Source organism: Strix uralensis, chromosome 1 (assembly GCF_047716275.1).
Source record: "Strix uralensis isolate ZFMK-TIS-50842 chromosome 1, bStrUra1, whole genome shotgun sequence".
In the NCBI taxonomy this organism is placed as follows: Eukaryota; Metazoa; Chordata; class Aves; order Strigiformes; family Strigidae; genus Strix; species Strix uralensis.
Genome location: NC_133972.1, coordinates 24,151,896 through 24,172,793, shown reverse-complemented (window position 1 = coordinate 24,172,793; position 20,898 = coordinate 24,151,896). Strand labels below are relative to the sequence as shown.

Genomic DNA, 20,898 nt, shown 5'->3' with positions numbered 1-20,898 from the left:
CAGCACAAGCAGTGAATGAAGCTTTCATTAAAAATGCAGAGATAACCAGGACTGTCTTAAAACAAACTGTAAGTTGTTTTGTACCTATTCAGGTGTCAGCCTGCAATTCTTCTTTAGGAAAGAACACTTCATTATTGGCAATGCACCTGTCATGGAGCTGACACAATTTGAACTTTCTTTTCATTTTAACAGTAAGTTTTGTGCTGCTGTGTGGTTTTTCAGCTCCTTTGAGTTCTGCCTGCTAAGAAATCAGTGTGTGTGGTTCAGCTTGCTTTCCTCCTCTTCACTGTGAACTTTTGCAGCAGTGTCTGAGTCCATATTATCTGCCACCCCTTCACTTTACATCAGACTTTTCAGATACTTCTCATTGCAAAAAAAAAAGTGATGGGTTGGAGACACTGCTGTGGACTAACCAGCATGTTCTTCAAGTTTCATGTGACAGAAACTCAAGAGGAGAATATTGGTCTCAGAGGTTTACTTATCAAGGAGCGGGGTGATGTATTTGTCAGGCCTTGGGGAAAAAAGATCATATTGCCGAATATTAGATGAAAGATCTCTAGACTGATGGGGAATGTTATATATGGCATGTCTTGCTTCCTTCACTCCCACAGATTCCTTATGCCACTAAGAAACTGCTGTTTTTCTGCTAACAGCTGAAGTGTTTCGTTTGGAGCTGAAATGAGGGAAAATAAAGTCAGCGTAACATAGCAGTGTGCTCTTGAAATGGAAATTTTGTAGAAAGCATATATAAAAACATGTTTTTAAATGGGTTCAACCTCAAGAGATTCATGAAGAGACTGCAGAGGTGGATACTGACATTGTTCTGAAGTGCTAATGTAAAATGGTGGGGGTGTATTTTTCCATGGGGAATAATAGTTGTCATAGCAAACATTGTTTTTCTCGTAGCATGTAAAAGATGTGAGGAGGTTAGAATGTCACTAAATGAACAGGTGGATACTGCCCTCCAGCACCCATCCCAGGCTATTGGCAGGAGCTCAAGACAGTATGAAACCACGGCACTGGTTTGACAACACTGCAAACGGACACCTTTCTCCCATGTGGTCCAGTGTGCCAAGGAAACCCTGGCAAAAAAAATTAGAGCTTATGGCCAGCCTGAAAGCAGTGGCTTTCAGCTGATCCTAAATAGCAATGTTAGCACTGATTCATGCTGAATAGTGAGTTACAGGTCTCATTTTTCTGCAGCTTGTGACCAAGCGTGACATAAATTAGATCTGAATCCACTCAATCCACTTACTTTGCCTACTGTTTTTATCACGCTGCTTACCTCTGGCCTTCCCTCACTGTGTTACTGCCATGCATAGGTTGGTCAGCTTTCATTTAGACTTTTAAGGAAGCTATGTTGTTTAAATTTTGTGGAGGCTTTCATGGTTACTTAGAAACCCTTGGCAGTGGGAGTTATTTCCTCCACAGCCCTACCAATTTGTTGTCTATTGGAAAAAAAGAGCAGCTGCTGGTGTGCAGAGACCAACATGCTATGAGCAGGTTAGACCATGTCATTAGGACTGGAGGCTCAAAATCAGACACTCTAAATTAAAATGAAAAGCTGATTTATTCATGTGATGGGGTCAGAACTTAGGTCTCTTAATGATTCAACTTAAATTCGAAGATGTGAATTATTACAGTTATGACACTGCTGTCCTTTAATAAAACAAAAAATATGTATGACTCGTAATACCTTTGACTGAAAACATCAAAAGAATATTTGAATAGCATGAGATCTGAAGTATTGTTGTGGTGTCTATAGTGTTGCCATATTTTTGCAGCAGAAGATAAGAAGTTAGGGGAGACAAGTTGAGAGCACTTTTTCTATAGTCTTTGTTACTCTTAATCATATCAGTTTCTTTGTTTCCTATGCAGCTTGGCTATGTTCCACATCAAACACTAATCATTGTTGGCTTTAAATTAACTTTATGATACCAGTGTAGACTAAATTACTGAAGGATTTTAAGGTTTATTGGTCTTGACTGCATCATGATCTCATTGACTTCACTCTCTTAGAAGGTGTATCTTTCAATTTAGAAGTGCAGCCAAAGCCGACTCGAAAGTGTTGATACAGTTTATTTTAAGAAGCCAGATACTTGTATGGACTGTGTAGAGTATCACAGGGAGGGACTGAACAATAGCACAGATCACTTAATTCTTAATTCAGTTCCAGCTGGACGTGCCCATGATAGACACCAAGCTAATTATTTGTCCCCATCTGTTGCACAGAAGGGTTAGTCCCCCCCCAAAATGGTTCTCTTCTTCAAAGTTTTATTACATTCGTAAGCTGATGTCATGTCGCTTTGTCTGTCATTTTCTGTCACAATTTTCCATAATGGAGATTAAAGATGTTCTGGCCCTCACTTCTCCATTCTGTCCCTCACATTTCCATTTACTTTGGGACTTGTTTTGTTTACTCACACATATGAAATCCACAAGCACGTAGCCCCATCTTCTTAAGTTTACCTTTACTTTTCCTGAACTTCCCAAAACCTGAAGGTCCCAATTCATCCATTTTCTTGCTTTGAGAGGTTAGTAACATATGGACTCTTCAGGGCAGCTCATGCTATTGGCCAAGACCCTTCATCCATGCATGGGCTACTGAGTTCAATGCAAGTCTCTGACTTTCTTAAGAGTACTTGTCAGGAAATTATCCAAACACCAGTTCTGCCAAAGCAGAAAATCAGTTGGTGTTGGTGATTGTAGGAATATATGGTTACAAAGTCCCCCTGAAATCACTTTCTGACAATATGTTTTTCAGCTGACACCTGAGATATGCTCTTACAATCAGGTGAAGAGGCTGTTGCTGGGGACTAACAAAACTGGTATATATATTGCCAGTATGCTCATACGACCTGAGGCATCAGTGCCACCAGTTGATCATTTTGGCTGAGAAAGAAGCAGTCTTGTGCTGTGAATTTTACTGCACTACCATCACCAGCAAACCAGTGACAAGACTTCAGCTGGCACAGTAGCATCTTCCTTCAAGCAGTCCTTAGATAAGGATGGCTTTCCACAGCTGAAAGAATTCCAAGTTTTCTCCCATGCAATGATGGTCACATCGCAGATGGTGGAACAACCAGCCCCTGCCACACCACCAGGCTGGTATCTTTGTTTAGGACACGGTAGTACATTGTCAGTGATGGTCAGTACTGGGCTTGAAAGAGCGATGTGTCTGTGATGTATAGTCCAGCCCACCCAGACAACACCGCTATACAGCCGTGGGTAGGGAGGCACATATTCGTGGCAAAGGGATGGACATTTGCGAAGTAGCTACTGTGCTTCACTGATGTGTCTGGTGGTAGAGGCTGCTCATGTTTATTCTCCAAAACACTCCCCCTTATATAGCAGAGATGGTTGTCAGCTGCTGCAGTTGGAACACATATACAACAGACACAGATGTTCTGTGCACATTTACCACATTAAAATCTGTATCAAAATTCTGGAAGCTGTCTCTGATTTTGGAAAGCGTTAACACTGGTGTTACTTTTCAGGAACAGAGCACTGCAAAAGACCTTGTCAGGCACAGTCCTCTTTTTATAATAGTGCATTTTAGCTTAGAAGGCAATGCTGTTAAGGCATACGTTGACTTACCTTGGACACCTGTTTGCAAGACACACATCAAATTTGCTGTACATCACTACTGTTATTCTTATGCATGTATTAAACCTACAAGCCACAAGGAACATACTGGTACATTTTCTTCATCTGCTGATTCATGCTCTACAATGCTGAGTGACACATGATCCCTCTCTTCACAGAAATTCTCACCTGGCCAGTGTTCACCTCCCTACCCCAGCCACAGCTGAGAGACACAACCCAGAGCAGGGAACATGGGGATACTGGGTGAAGTCTGCATGATTAGAAGCCTAATGCTCTTATTTTCCAGATAGTATCTGAGTTGCAGAATCCCCAGCTAGTTTTTGGTTACATATTTGTGCACAACTACTCTTCTGCCCACACTACCTCTGCATGTACAGGACAGGATTTGAACTTCTGCCTATTTCTTCTTAGTTCTTTCTCTGTTGGATGCTCCTTCTTTCACTCCACTGTCTTCATTCCAGCCCTACCAGACTGCATATTTATGCTCACAACTGCACCATCACTGTGAATCACCCTCATTTTGTTTTTTTTTATAAATACCGCTTCTCTCCAGCATGCATACATGTTCTTATATTTCTCTCTGTGATACTGACAATGTCCATCGTGACACAGAAATTTGCCACAGAGCAAAACTCTTCTAAAGTATTTCTTTTCAGGAAGATGTTAAATCTCTTCATCATAAAGCATGGACACTAGGCCGCTCACTAAACCACAGCTTCCAGAAATGGATTCTGTCAAACCAGGGATCTCAAAGCTTCAAAATATGCTTGGCAAGTGTTAAAAAAAATCAGTTCTCTTCTTAGTAGACTAGCATCCATTAACAAAGCTTTGCCAATACCATGAAATATTTTGGGTGTAACACAACTATTTTAAGTCTAGCTTTGATTTCTGATTTCAGTGAGGTATCACTGGGTGAAAAAGCTAGATGAAAGAAAACAAGCAGTAGGAGCTGCTCCCCCTAGCCCCTGCTCTGCACTGAACCACTTCTCCCTTATTTTGTGCCTCATAAACCAAGGGAACTAGAAAATGTCATTTATGCACCTACTTTATATTCTGGGGGTATCCTTGCTCCAAATCCAAAGGCTGGGAACATTTTGTCACTGGAAAAGAATAAAAAAAAAAATAAGATTTCCCACAGAGAAATGCACTTTGTTACAATAAACATTCAGTCTTCTGTAAACATTCACCAAAAATGCAAAGCAGCACAACAGTACAGAATTGGCTTTTAGGTCGTGTTACATGGCAGACTGGGAGGATACTGGATTAGAGAGGGAGGGGTGTGTGCTGATCAGATAGTGGAGTGATATGGGAGATTTTTCATGTGAACCCCTAGTATTTTTGGGAAGTTAAAATTATTTGGAGAATACCAAGGGATCAAGATATCTTGCACTTCTCCCACAAATGCAGTAACAGGTCTGTATTACCCACTCTTTCACACTACGTGGCTGCAGCATGAGGGTGAGTTGTCTTAACAACCTGTAACAACATATAAATATAAATTTCATATAAATACAGATGTGTTCCCCCAGATCAGAAAATGGGTGTAGTGAAGAGGTAACTCTGTAATTAAAAGTGTTTGCAAATTTGGGTTCTTACAGTTGTCCAGGTGCAAAAGAGACTTCCTAAAATATCTGAAGGGCAATTTCATGCCCCCAAACCTGCAGGTTCTGTAAAGCTTTCCACCTGCATCTTTAGTAGTTTGACTGAAACGTGAGATTATTCTAATTAGGCAGATGTTAGACAGACCCTAGCAAATGCTGTGGCATGGTCACTTTGCTTTCAAACACTACAGTGATGTTGTTCTACCCCAGTTAGATCTGTAGAGACAAAAATTCCTGATTCAGAGAACCTGGAAACTTCAAGTCTGTTAATACCCTTTCATGCAATAATGTCTCACACAGCCCACGTGCTGTCAAACTGCCTCTTCCCAGATGGCAAAGTGGAAAACAACAAGCTGTAAGGAATGTCTCGTCCCTGAGTCAGCAAAGCACTTGATCACACACTTAAGGTTACCAATTCACCCAAATGTATGCTTAACTCTAAACCCATCCTGAAGCCCCACTGGAGTCACTGAACTGTACTCTAGTGCTCTGATGAATCAAACCCCTCATAGGTTTATCCTATTCTGTTTACAGTGTTTCAGGGTCCTTGGAAAAGTTGAGTTCCTACTGCCGTTATTGGCACTTTCAAAAATTCCCCAGAGAGGCCAGCAGCTTCAATTTTCTTTGTGTTGTTCAAGACACAGCCACTCCAACTATCAACTGAATAATTCACTTCCCAGACATACTCAAGAAAGATAATAGTACCTATTAAAGCTGCTGGGCTATTCTGTCTGGCATAGGCTGTGAAAGGCACCATGATATTTCTGATACAAGTTAAAGAAAAAGGGAAGGGATTACAAGAAGGCAGAAATAAGTGCCCCCCCCCCCCAAGCCCCCACCAAGGTTAGCATAACCATGAGAAATATTCACCTGCTCACTGGGAAACAGTGATGACTGTCATCTGATAGTTTAGCTCTCACAATTGTTCTCATTGCTGCGAAATGTAGTTGCCGCATAAATCTTGGGGGCACAGTTCTGTGTACCATATGTTACACTGTGTGACAATGCATCTTGGAAGGGAAGACTAACATCATTTGCATGGTAATGAAACATTTTTTCCAAGAGATGTCAGAAACAAAGTAGCTGCTGACATTTGATGCTAACCACCTGCTGATAGCCTTCTCTTTGATTAAACACTCCTGGAAGCGGGGAAGCCCTTATAAATAGCTGCAGAGAATTCGGGCACATACTTAGAGGGCAAGAAATAAGAAGCTGTTAGAAAAGAATTTGAGGAGAGAAAAAAAATCTTGTTTTACATCAATGATTAAGCATGGTTGGATTAGAAAAATCAAACCCTGTGGAGCTGCAAGTTAATTGATTTTGGGGAAGAGCAAACAGACTAAAAAAGAATTTTACTTAGGCAGAACATAAGTGCCTAAGTTCAATAAATCAATCCAAAAAGCTGATGTTGGCAGCAATTACCCAACCTGGGAGATACCTAAACCCATACAGTGCCTGCATTTGTACTGCAGTGTTTCTCGGGTGTGAACAAGTGTAGGCACTCTTGTATCTACAGCTCCACCTTCTGCTCTGCAGCAATTCAGAGACAGTACTCAGTGGTACCTCCAGCAGCCTGGATTCTCCTTCTGGTGGTGAGACCCCCATATTCCCAGTCACACAGTGGCACAGCCCCACTGTGCACCCAGAATACCTTACCACAACAGTCAGGACACCTGCCTTTTTGTCTGAATCTCCCACCTCACTTTTTGAGCAAATGTTAGTTGCTGCTACCGTTGCCTTGTGAAAGAGTAAAGGTTGATCATGTACCCCCTCAAGATGGGATTCCATGTGGCTGCTTTTTAGAGGGAAGTGCACGAGCTCTAGAGAGGAAGGGTATCCTAGGATCTGCTCCTGTGCTTAGTACTTTCTCTTGCCTCACTCAGGAAGCTCCTCATTTTCCAGAATTTAGGTATATACCTCTGGTATTCTCATTCCAGCTGCTGGGACCAAGGAATTAAATTTCATGTGCTCCCAGAGCTTGATCTTTAAGGTGAGAGGGGAACCTTTTGATTATCACTCATGACATCCCTTGCATTAAAAAGATAATCATGTTATGCCCTAACCACACCTCAGAATTTGTGGCTGACAGCTTTCAGAATAAAATAAAATTTCAATATAAGCAATACTTTTCCTCCTATCACATAAAACCAGGTGTTTAGCTAATATAAAGGTCTCACTCTTTAGTAAATACGCAGTTTAGGGGCTTAGTGATATTTTTCAAAGTAACTCTCTCTAGTCTTCCCATCCACCCCGTACTTTGTCATAGGAGAAAAAATCCAGCAGCTGAGCCTGCTGCCCTCGTTCTGCTTATCCTGCACTACTGAGACACAGCAGGGAAAAAGTGACCCAGAAGGGCAGCCAAGGACTCTCTTGCTTCCAGGACAATCCCTTATGGTATAGAGGCATGACGGAGCTACTCTACCAGACCCAGGGCTATCATGGCAGCTTGCAGCAGAAAGCAGAGCAGCTTTCCAGTTTCTGGAAGCTGTGTCAAGAGTTAGGCCATCCAGGGACTGAAACTACTGTCAGAAAATGAAAAGAAGGTTTCCTCCTGCCTCAAGAGTGAATTGCATGCATCAGAGACTCCAGCCCTGTTTCCTAACCTGGCATTTAAGTAGGAAAGGGATCTGCTCTAATGACTTTTCTTTTCTTCCTTTGTAATTTAAACTCACTCAAAAGAAGAAAAGTGAGAACCAGTCTTCTTTTCCTTTGTGTTGCTTGCTCAGGCATTTGGGCTTCATTTGTACCAGGAAATAGGCCTGGGACCCTGCCTGAAGCCCTGGAACCTGGCTATAGACATGGTCTGTTAGCAGTCTTCCTGGCATAGTGCTGCCTGCTGCCAACCAGCAGCCCCCAGAGATTTCCCAGGGACAGTGCTGGGGACAGCTGTGCTTGAGACTGCTCCCAAATGGCAGTTTGAGCATCGGCAGTTTGTGCTGGGAGGAAGGAAGAAAGCTGAGATACAATGGCAAGGGCAGTGTCATGAATTGGCCTCAGGACACATCAGGATCTTTGACTTGTTTTGTTTAAGCCTAGCCAGAGTCCTTGGCACATGCAAGGCCTGCACTGTCCTGCTGGAGACAGTTTGCTGAAGGGACAGGAGGGAAACACAGAAGAGAAAAAACAAGCTGGTTCTATAAAACCTGAAATTTGCAAAATCAAGTAAGAAAAAGAGGATTGTGGCTTGGCAGACTCTTTACAAAATTACTCTGTCATGTCTAGTTCACATTTTATATTGTTCTTTGTTTTATATAGGTTCCCTTGAAAATTAAAACTTGGCATAATTTTCAAAAAGCTGAAGTACTTGACATGTGAAGATCAAAAAAGCAAAAGCATTGGACTTTGACTTTTATATGTGGTTATATAAGGGCCATGAGTAGTCACGCAAGCATAGATGTATATGGCTTCTGGTACTTTTCCCAGTCAAACAGGCATAAATTACTGAAAGATACCAGACTGAGCAGATCTAGGTTATACCCTAAAGGTAAAATCAGGGAGAGGGTTCAGGTTCACTGTTCATATTGGTAAATGTAAATTAATGTACATAGAAAGGAATTGTCAGGACTCCAAGACTGCAGTCTTCTGAACAGAAATACAACCAGTTAGAGAAAAGTCCCTCAGTAACCTCAACTATAACGTAATGCATAGCAGAAAATAAATTCTGAGAATATCCCATAATATCCTTTCAGAACATTGCTCAGTTTTAGTCACCCATCCTTCAAGCTATCTAGGGGAAACAGAGGAAGCACAATGACAAATCAATACATTAATAGGGGCAGAGAGGAGAGAGATTTTAGTGAGCTGTATTGCACAGACAGGAAAAGAGATGAATAGAGAAAATAGCAAGGTTTTGTAAATTAGTAAAATTGATACCATTTTCTGTTTCACTAGGAAGCCTAGCGTTACTGGAAGGTAAGAAATATGTTTACAATAAAGATTGGAGAGAAAATAAAGAACACTTCAAAATCCTGTCTCATTAACCATTGGTGCCCTCTGACATGGGAGTATCATTGAAACCAGAGTTCAGCTTTATTCTGAGAAGGATTTTCTATTCCTAGTGACAAGGAGGAGAATTCAGATAAAACTTCCGCTGGGTGAAATTAGTCAGATATTAGAGAATATTTTGCAACTTCCTCTGAAGCTGCTGGCATAGACAATGCTGCAGACAGAGCTAGATATTCACCAGTCTGGTAATACCTGTATTCAGAAAGGAAAACTAGAGCTGCCAGGACTGTGCTCTCTGAAAATTAGCTCCTTTTAAAAATCTAAACTGGGAATCTAAGTTCTCAATTGTATGGAGTAAATGAAGTGGGGGAAAAAGGCCTAAGTCATTCTATATGCTATTTATTCATTCTGAAAGGTGAACTTCTAGCTAGCCACTTACACAGGTTGTTTGGGACTCATTTTACCGGTTACTCATGAAAGCCTTTTGCTATGTAGCTATAGATGTGCTTACCTTTAAGCTCCTGAAGTCAATGCAGCAATTTGTATGGATGCTGAACTGACCTTGGAGAGCCTCAGCATGAAAACCTCCTCACTTTATGCTAGAGCAACATAGTAGCACTAGCCCTACTAACGACCCAGTGAACTTGTGGAAAAGAAAGAAACATGGGGTGGGGAGAATGAAACACTAAGAACCGATTCTTAGTTTCAAATGATCAAGAATCTTAAATTTACAGCTCTTTGAAATTCTTGCAAGGAATATACCTGACTAGAATCCTTGGATATTAAGCTGTCACTTGTAATTTTGGTTTTGTGTTAGATCAGAATTACCAGGGAGATGTTTTTAAAGTACTATGCTGGACGCAGCAAAAATCAATTACTATGCCTTTCACTTTCAATTCCAATCTTAAAAGAATAAAGGGTGGATCTGCTCTGCTCTACATACTTTTCCTGTGATGAAATCAGATATTTTTCCTCTGTTAGAAAGAAATTTCAAGTTACCAAAATAAAATGGGAGTGTCTGTTACACATGTAATTGGAAAAAGTGTGAATGTGTTGAGAGGGAGAAGGGAGGGAAGGGGAATGGGAACAGGAAGAGGGAGAGAAGAGAGAGGAAAGGGGAAATGAAAAGAAAAAGGAGAAAACAGCAAATGCCACAAACAAAATAGAGTCATCTCTAAACTCAATTAAAATTGTAATCTTTCATGTTCAGGGAGCGAACTGGAAGAATATGAGCTGAATTAAGTGTTTCTTTTCTAAAGCATATGAATGAATCATGTTCCTGAGTGTATTATTTAGTAGTTATCTGAGAAGGGCTTGATGCCAGTAAATTCTGAATCATAACAGCTTACAGGGATTAGCAGCAGTTCCAAAGAAAATACAGAAATCATCTGAAATATTTAAACATTTTCAGTTCCTGCTTTGCAAGCAGAGCTAGGTAAACAAAGGACATGATCTGTATGATTGAATAGGGCTAAATAAAACCATTTAAGTGGAAGGGACCAGAGCCCATTTGCTTCACCCCTTGCAGTCTTGCACAGCGACCTGTGCTCCTCCAGGACAGGCCAGGGGTAGAGTCAGGCTATGGTCGAGCTCTCAGCCTGCCCCAGAGTCAGAAAGACCACAAGAGTTCAGCAGCAGCAGTTTTCTCCCCCTATTCTTCTCTGGTGGACCGCTACACTGTCACCACATATTCACTGTGTGGCTGTACCTGGTTCGATACAACACATCTCTGGATTTGGCCAGGTTACTGCATGTTTAATCAAGCTTTCACTGTACCTAACAAGGCTTGGCATCCAGTCCATAATGCACAGTGATTTTTAACGGAGCAGCAAGAATGAACTGATTATCATACATCTTGGTCACAAAAGAGAGCTGGGAGCATGTAAATCAATGGTAAATCACTGCAACAGCAACATTGTTTGGTCTGTCACAGAGATGTTACACAATCACGTGCAAAATCCTGACATTAAAATTCACTCGCTATCTTTAATTACAGCTCTTAGTCACCTTAGGGGAGCTGGAATCTGCTGAATACTGAGAAATAGGTACTGTCATGTAATTGGGTTTCAAGAATATGAGGGAATACCTCTCTCATCTGTGAGGAAAATAGTTAATAAAGCAGGGGAATACAAATTCCCTGAAGCTAACCACCAAAAGGCATCAACTCATGAAATAACTAACAAAGCCAAATCCAGGTACAATGGATTTAAACTTCCCCTTGTTAACATTAAAAGAATTGCAAAAGAAGCTCTGCAGGGTAAAAGTATCAAGTGAACTCAGAAATTCCAAGACTGGGGAAAAGTAAATACCCACCAAAAAAAAAAACAGTCATCAGAACCTGAGGGAGGAGAAGGTTAAACAAAATGAAATGGCAGCGAGATATATCACTTGCTAGAAGGATAGCCTAATAAAATGGCATACTCAGGAAGGTGAGGCAAAATGTCAAGCTTCCCTGCAAGATGACAAATAAATTGCAATGACCTGATTTATACCTACATGAATGACCCAATTCAGTAAAACGAATCTTGAAAAAGAAATGGGACTTTTAAACTGGGAATAAACTAGGGAAGGGGGTGCTGCAAGAAGCTACAACGAGTTACATTTAACTTCCCAAACCAGGCAGTTTCCAGACAGTTCTATGTATTTTAAGGGGTTGAACATATGTCCCTGTACCTTTCAAAACCTTATCTATCTAGTGGGACTCTATCATATCTGTGAGATCATATATAGAAAACTGTACCATCACTGAAAAGGTCATTGTCACACAGGCTGTAATCTCAGATGTTTGAAACCTGGCATGACTTGAAGGCAACACTGCAGGCAGCAGGATGAATTCTGTCACATAAGGTGCAGATCATGAAGAACCCCAGACTGAACAACGGTGAGGTCCTGCTCCCCTGAAACATAAATATGGCTTTCAAGTTTCAGGGTATACCGCACTAAGCAACCACAAGAACAAAAGCTTTGCTATGTATGCACATAATTTTGTCCTTTTTTATGAATTACAGTGGAAAGGGTTGGGCAGAGACCTTCCTCTGCAACAATTTTCTGTCAGAAAATACCTACCTATAAGGGGTGTGCTGGGAAGAGAGGAATACAGGACTGTGTAGGCATATGTATGCAGGGAGGTGCTGGCAGAGGAATTTCTCATCAAATGCTCTCAAGATACAAATGAGCTTTCTAGGATGAGCAGGATAAAACCATTATAGAGATTATATTGTGATTTAATGTGACCAAATGAGCTGTTGATATAATTCCACCAAAATCAAAATGACATTAAGTCAAAATGAAGAACACTATCAAAACAAGTTAGAGCAAAATTGTAAGTGAAATATACTGATGACTAAACATTCAGCTAGGCATCACTGAATATGCAGGAGGAAATGGGCTACTACCCTCTGCTCATCTGCTGATCTGGAATCACTGATCAAGGTTAATTTCACAATAATTTGGAGGGGACAGTAAAATAGTAAATGAAGCCTAATTCACAAGAATTGCCTAGCTTTAACTGTGAGCAGTCTGACCCACAAACATCCTGTTAAGGTTGACTCAGGCAAAAGGTGTTCACTTTCTGTAAGGGGGGAAACTTGCATGAGAAGATTTAGAACATGATGGTCATTTACCCCGAAGATGGGTTTCCAAATGGGAATAATTTGCTTCTCAGCTATACTAATATAATGGAGTGGATGACTAGAATAGTTATATCCTTAACAATGCAAGGAGGAAATTCATGCTTCTGAAATTGTGGAAATGGTTGTGTTGACTAAAGATGTACCAGATCAGTATCAGATGGCATCGGTGAAAATGGCAAGATAACTTGCCATCTCCTTTATTTATGCTTATTTACTTATTAATATTTATTTACACAGATGTCCAGTCTCTACAGCAGTACGTGGTATGCAATTTCACATAAAGTTTGTAGGATTTTATACTTCAAGTAATTCTCTTCTAAAAGAAATGCTGACAGAGAAATCCCAACAGTATCAGTCTGCACAATCCTGGAGAAGTGTCAAGTACTGCACAGAACAAAGCTCTTCCTCAGAGGAGATTTCAAGCTGAACTGAGAAATAGTAAAGACTGAATAGAAAAGCCATGCAGAAGGTTCAGATTTTGACGTATCTACCAGCTGACAGAATGCAGCAGAGGTCTCTGAAAATCACATGGAGGAAGCAGTGGTTTTGCTAACAAACTTGAAAGGGACTGCTCGTGACTGATACACTGGCATAGGAACTGAGTTCCTGGAAGAAGAGGCAGCATAAAGAAGACACAAAGATGAAAACTTGGTAAGGGAAAAGGCAGTTGTACTAGACTAATTCTCCTGTACTGATTCTTGGGATAAAAAGCAGTGATTGTAGAAACCTCTGTGTGGCAACAGTCTGCAAGTACAGGTTCTGCAAAGGCAACTACTAAATATGTGTATGTATATATTATGTAATTTTGCCAGCCTAGGTCCTCGACAGTTAAATCCAAGGATTTTCAACCCTTTTTGGTGATTAAAAGTATTAGCAATTGCTGTTTCACAGTGCAGTTCTAATCCTGGGTTATCCAAGCACTTCAGAGTATGTTTACCCACTCCAGAGCTTATTGATAAACATAAGCTTCCAAATTTTTCTGTATAGGTTACTGTTTTCTATTTTTTTTCTGTTGTATGTCAATGCAAATTTGGTCCTATTAAAGCACTAAATAAAAAGATTCATGTCTTTTCCCCCATGGAATTTAAACTTGTTTAGATATGCTAATCAGCTTTTTTTGCTTAACAGCCTCCAGAAAGGTTGTTTCTGTAATTAAAGTGATAAAGAGAGATGCTTAATAATTAAGCATATTTTTATTTATTGATCTGCATGGGTAGATTAAATTTTAACATCTATAGCTCTATGTAGGGATTTCATGAAATATTTAATGTCGCATATAGTGCCAGTTATTCTAGGCATCATTCTTTCGCCCCAGTTTTAATGAACTACTATTATACTACTATCTCAGCCAAAGCAAGTTTCTGCTTTCCTCCTTCTGTCTGGCAAAATTACCTGAAGGTACTTAATTCAGATCGCTCTAGCCAAGGTAACTCTCTGAGTCTTCATCCACAAACTCTGACATAGCTTCAGGATGAATGACCTGTTAAGTAATTCTTGGGGATGAGGTTCTGATTAATAAAGCAGACTGCAAGGTGTAAACTCCGGGATCTCTTTTCCACTTAAACCCCCAATCCAAAACACAGCATTTAAGTACATGGTGATCTTTGTATTTGGGACTAATCCCACTGATTTATATATGACTCCCATAACATGTACTGCATTATACATACCTGTCCTCTTTCTCCTCCCTAACTGCCCTTCTCTAGGTACCTCAGGAAATGTGTTTCTGGGACAGACGGACATTTCATCTGACTTAGTTTTTTCCTTTCTTACATCTACACTGAAAGAGTACCTGGTCTTTTTATATTCTCCTTCAATTTTTTTCTCAATTTTCAAGTGCACTTTATTGCATGAAGGAAGGAAGGTTTTATATACAGTTTTCCATCAGAGTGAACACACTCGCTCAGGCCTAAAGTACTGAAGAAGAAATCATAAAGAGGAACTTTTGCATCTAGTCGGCTACTGCTGCAATCCACTGATTGCAGAAGGTAATGTTGAAACTCACACTGACTTCAGGACTTTAATATCTTTTGTGGAATGTAACTCAGTTTTTAAATTTTCACTCTTAAATATTTTACAGAGCTCTACGCATAAATAATTTCTGCACTTTGCAGGAATAATGTACTCTTTGCTCATTAGTGGCCTTTGGGGAGGTGCTAGACAAGTGTGTTTTACACAAGCAGTTTATTTGTTAACATATGATCTCAGTGTGAATGTCAGTTTTAAGGAGCTACTTGAGTATTTAGAGCTAAGGAGGCTATTTGTCTAAATGAAAAAGGACATTAGTGTCATGAAACAATGAAATTTATCTCCATGTGTTTCAAGGGCTCTTGGAAAGAAAAAAAATCTGCAGGATCTGCAAGAGTGGATAAACAGACACAGAGATTTAAAATAATTAAGAACTAGTTTTTGAAATAGATTCTGAATACAAATAAAATGAAGACCAGTTTTATGACATCATTTTATAAAACTACACATGGAATCATGAGTTGAGTGCATAGATCAGAATGGGGATGGCCCATCAAGAATGGGAAGTTCCATAAATATCCAATGCAACAAATGCTTAAAAATATTTGATAAAACACATCTAACCTTTGTCTTTTTCGAGGTATCAGTATTGATTTGACCACACAAAAGCTGATTTTCACACGTTTGTGAGCACTTTTTATTAACCCAGTGAAGAACTCTGAAGGTATGCACAAATATAAAACTATATTTAAAAATGAATCATAAAGATCATCCAGGTATATAGGAGGCACTGAACATTTGGTTGTGGGGCAAAAGATTAAGAATAAAGTTCAAACACTCAGACACTTAACTCCATCTTAGTGCCATCTATATTTTGCATAATACTTTGGTGTTTGAGTCGGACTGAATTCAATGGGATTAGATAATAAATTCTAGTATCTTGCTGAATCAAAAAAGAGGTTTTAATGCAAAGATAAATATTTAATGTCATATAATGAGACTCTTAATAAGCAGAAGAGAAAGGAAAGCTACTAACTGCAGAAATCAGATTGTAAACTGAGGAGCAGATTTTCAAGACTTGCCATGAGCTTTACTCACAATATCATCATTAAAACCTGTAATAATGTAAGATCATTTAGGAATTATTTCAGCCTTTAGCATTGTGTGCATGTAACAGCATTTATCCTTACAAACAAGCTATTTACAGTCCCATTTCAGCCCTTTTTTTTCATTTGCCAGAGACAGCAATCACAGCAGAATGAAAGATGAGCTACATTCACAGATAGTTGGTTGTATTCCAGCACCGGTAAAACAAATCATTAAGATCAAAGGACCAGCCATTTTAATAAACTGTGTGCACTGTTGTTATTGTGACTTATGGCTTTGCTCTGCAGAGAGGGAAGCTATAAAACAGCATAAAAGAGAAATCAATTTTTTTACTGCATGGTTAAGTGTTAACCATATATATTTTACATATATAAGTACATATAATACCTATATATTATATGCATACCGATATATTTATACACACATGAGTAAAACTCTAGTTGTAAATACATATATATGTGTGTGTGTGTCTAGGTATATAGCTCTAGGTGCTTACATGTGAGATTCACAGCACACCTGCAGCTATCTTGGGAATAGTACTTGTTTATCTATAGATATTAGTTTATAATAATGGAAAGAGACTTGTCAATGTGCACATATATGTGCTGAGGGCACATCTCAGTACTGTTTGAGTACTGGTTCTTGCTTATACAAGGCAGCTGTGTTGCGCTGTGTGGCTCACAGGCGCAGTCTCCCTGCTGTTATTCAGATGGTACATCCTCCTGCAGAGCACGAGAGCTCCTCCCTGCCCACATAATTCTGTTTCCCTTTGATGAAAGTCAGGATATGAGAAGGGGAAGAGAGAAGAGGTAGGTCAGGTCCTGACTTGCAGTCAGGATGTGGCCAGACTTTACGCTGGGACACAGGCGAAAGGAAACATTCCCTGATTCCTCAGTTTAGCCATAGGCTTCTCTGGCTTACAAAGCAGGGGGGGCAGTTTTGTGATACAAATGAAAAGTATTTGGGGAATCATTGCCATGGAAAACAGGACACATTCAAAATTATTACTATATAACTACCGGAGTTTCATGGCTTTATAAAATTTTGGTCCACAGGTCTGATATTTCAACTGATGAATAAGTTTGTCTTTCCTCATATCTGGGTATTCAACCAGAAAAGACACCTGCCATATATCCTTTGAAAATAATATTCTCTTGAAGGGGTCTCCACCAGGCTCCAAAACAAAAGGGTGGCCAAAACCATCGTTCAGAGTCGGTGAAGGTTAGAAGTCCTACACCAGCCATCATGCACAGAGAGCTAAGTATAACCTCATCTACCTTAAGTACACTTGCTAACTCATTGTTCAAAACGTGTAGAGGGAATATATGCACATTTGGTAGCGATCAACTTATTTTTCAGGATCCAGGCTAGGCTGATATTGCTGATCGTCAGAAACCACTTAGTTTGACTTCTGATCCAGAGAACTCAATACTGAAATTACTGAGGTAAAGAATAAATATGGAATGATACAGAAGCAGATCCTTTTAATATTAAACTCTTCAGTGCTCAATGATTTTTCATCATTTTCATCTGTTCATCTATGCTACAAAAAGGTGGAGTAGACTGGCTCAATTTCAAGGTAAAATTATACCAGTGATATCATTCTTAATATAAAAGAAAGCTTGTGAAAATGTTTAAATGGAAATATATATTTCTCACTTATTGCTTCATGATGTCATCTTTAAACATTCATGACTCATTTATCTTAAAATAAATTCTTCTCCATGGAGCTGTCTGCTTATTTTACCAAATATTTTCAATAATAAGTTTTTAATGTTTTCCCCTTTCCAGTATTTTTAACTACATTTTAGAGCCTAATTCCTTAAAACTAATGAATGTTTCTCCCTCCTTTATGATCCATTGCTGCTGTTGCTTAGCCACTGATTATATCACATACAAACTTTATCTTCCCTCTTATGACAAATGTTGTTATAGCCTGAAACAATTCCACCATATAGATAAAGTATTAAGTCTTTTGTGCAGGTGAACAGCTCTTCCATTTCCCATACCATTATCAGATTGGCCTATTCCTACAGGACTGCAGCATTTCTACAATCCGGATAATAATCAAAGTCTGTTTCTCATTCTCTGAATATTGCTGATGAAATAATGAATCATATTCTTTCACGCTTAACTACGCAGAATGGCACTATTCATTTAACTGTTTCAGGAATCTCTGAACCATACAGATAAATGGACTTTTGGATGAGCAGGGATTATTCCACTGTATCAAGGGATGTGAGGCAGCACTTAATTTGGAGCATTAATTACATAGCGATATATTATATTAGGCTGATATGTACAGAAACCTAGATTATGAGAAGATTTGGCTTGATCAACAGAACTAACTAGAGTATATAAAAGAAAATTTTGGATTTTGCCTGTAGTCTCTCTCTATATTACTTGCGAATCTAATTTCTCCTAAATTAAAAATAAATTTGAATGTTTCTAATTACAGAAGCATTTTAAGTAATAGCTATAGGCTTTTTTTAAAATATAAAAAAGCAGTCTTTTCATATATGTGTAGCAAAAGTACTTAGCATTCAACAGCTGTGCTATCGGAATGCAAAAAAGCATTGCAAACAACAGATTTTACTTTATTCCAACTATTCTTTCATATGATGTAAATACATTAATCTTGAGATCCATTTTCTTTGGTTTGGACTGAAATCAGCCAGTTCTGCTTATTTGAGATAATTGATGGGTACAAACTATAAAACTTCAGGTAAGTGCACTGGCATCTTTGTGGTCTCATATTTTAATCTTACTGCCCCTGTGCAAATGATGACACTCTGGCTCTAAACAGCTCTTAGGTTCAGCAGGTCCCTCTGTTTTCAGTTCTGTCTGATCTTAACCTGGAAGCAGAAATCCTACTCCAGCATTTGAAGCACAAGTGAGCTCACTGGAGCAGTTATGGATCTGTGCCACATTTCGGATTTTTACTGAATTTGAAACTCTTTTTTTTGAAAAATGTATATACAGAAGATTTGCTTTATAGGTTGTATATGCTCATACATCTCAAGGTTGCAACTAAACAGAAGAATAACTCCTGTATAGAACCTGTAGATTATTTTGTGTGAAGGCTTGCTTTTCCTAATTTCTTTTCTTCTTTAGAGAAATTATAAGTTTTAATTTCCAGTTTGCTGGATTCAAAAGGTTGTCACTTGACATTTTGATCAGAAAGCATCAACCATATTGAATCAACTTGCCCATGGGAATATATAATGTCACAACTTGAGAGCATGTACAGGTCAAACACATGCCAGAAAGGTGATATTTCTCTGGGAAAAAAAAAAAAATCTGGCTTTTGTTCAGCCCTAGTCCGTAGCTCATACAACCTTAGTTGTGCTGATCAGCATCAATAGGCATTTTCTGCAGTACAATAGAACTGAATGATGCTGATGATTTAATTTAAAAGATGACTGGCCATTATTTTTGTACTGATTGGAATATGCTGTATTGAGAGAAGAATCCCAATTTGGGATTAATATCTCCATACAAGAGGGACTGTACCACTTAACTATTTAATTTTCTTAAAAAATATGCCTTAAGTGATAAAATCAAATAATCTGTGTGCATAAACCAGCCTTTTTTATTCCTTTCCCTATTTTGAATTATATTAATCATCTGAGTTATTGTTAGTAATTATTAAATTACTGGATAATCACTGAAGAATTGTCAGGTCACTTAGAATAAAATATTAATTTTCTCAAACTCATTGGCTAAGTTTGACCATCAAAGTCTTACAGAAATTATACCAGGGTAGTATTTGCCTCAGTCTTCTTTGAGAAGACATTTCATTACCATGCAAATGGGAGTGCCTCTGAGCAGGCTAATTGGTATATGTGACATGTAACATGCAAACCACAGTATTAAGTCTCTCCACAATTTATACAGAAAGTATAATTCAAATGTGACTGGAAATACCATTGTTTTTTTGAGATCTAGTATTTACATATGGCAAAGTGGTGGGTGGATGTCTATTACATGTGCAAAGATTAGAAAGAATAATTGTGTAAGATACTATTCCTCACCAACAAAGAACATTTAAAGGAAATGCACTTGGTAATTAGATTAATAATGGGCAATTAATTTGATAAAAGCAGGCAGCCTATTTGAAAGCAACAGAAGTACATAATGTAATCAAAGCATATTTGTCCCAATTACTTGCATTTGTTTATTTATTTAAAAGTATGTTGTGTGCACACACTATCACTATCTTTTAATTTTTATTTTAGAAGAGACTCTAATATTCAACAGACCAGAAGAATGCTGAAAAAGACCACACATTTGCTTCTAAGAATAGACATGGTCACTAAGCAGTTTAAGCAACTACAAATTCAGTTTCAAACACAACATCTTTGGATCACTTTTCTGTAGGATGGGACAGAACCAGACTCCCAAGCATATCAGAAAGGATGCTATCAGCATCTGCAAAATAGGCTTCAAGTTTAACGCACATGAAAAATCCACTCAAGCATGCAATTTTGGCATGTGAATGCAAACCTGAAACTTAACACGTGTATCAGCCAAATGGCCAAGAACTGGACCTTTCATTACCATGAAGTTAATCTAAACCCACTGTCACTCTCAAAAGCATGTTAAGGTCGACTAATCTTTCTGATGTGCAGTCATTTCTCTTAAGTTACTAAACATGGAGCTACCGCAGCTGGCAGCAGGCAGTCATTGATTTCACACTGTGAAAATACTTTCTAAAGACAACTCTGTTATCAAATGTGGTTATTTACCTGTCATAGTCTTGGCAAATCTCCCCAACAGCTACCAATGCTTTCAAGTACTCATTGGGTTGATAGGGGTGGATGTAATGCAGTGAGCAGCTGTTCCTAGGATCACCATTTGATGCAGTGAAATCTATAGCTACCTAGAAAAGAAGAAAAGTCAACGTGTTGTGGAGCTCTTCTGAGCATAAGTATACTCACACCAACCATATATCTTTACCAGAAACAGTTTTCTGTAGAGACTTCAGCCTTAAAGCAAAGGTAATTTTACAACGTACTTCATCAAATTTGAATTAGGAT

At 38.9% G+C, this 20,898-nt stretch overlaps 1 protein-coding gene across 6 annotated transcripts in view; it reads right to left on the bottom strand.

The window, feature by feature from the left end:
* Positions 1 to 20,898, bottom strand: part of CPNE4 (copine 4) — a 249,363-nt gene that overhangs the window by 18,748 nt on the left and 209,717 nt on the right. For all 6 annotated transcript variants that reach the window (XM_074860139.1, XM_074860167.1, XM_074860148.1 and 3 more), the window contains 2 exons: positions 20,608 to 20,741; positions 4,652 to 4,706 (listed from right to left, as the gene is read on the bottom strand). In XM_074860139.1, coding sequence (XP_074716240.1) covers positions 4,652 to 4,706; positions 20,608 to 20,741 — 189 coding nt within the window. The remainder of the gene's footprint in view (positions 1 to 4,651; positions 4,707 to 20,607; positions 20,742 to 20,898) is intronic.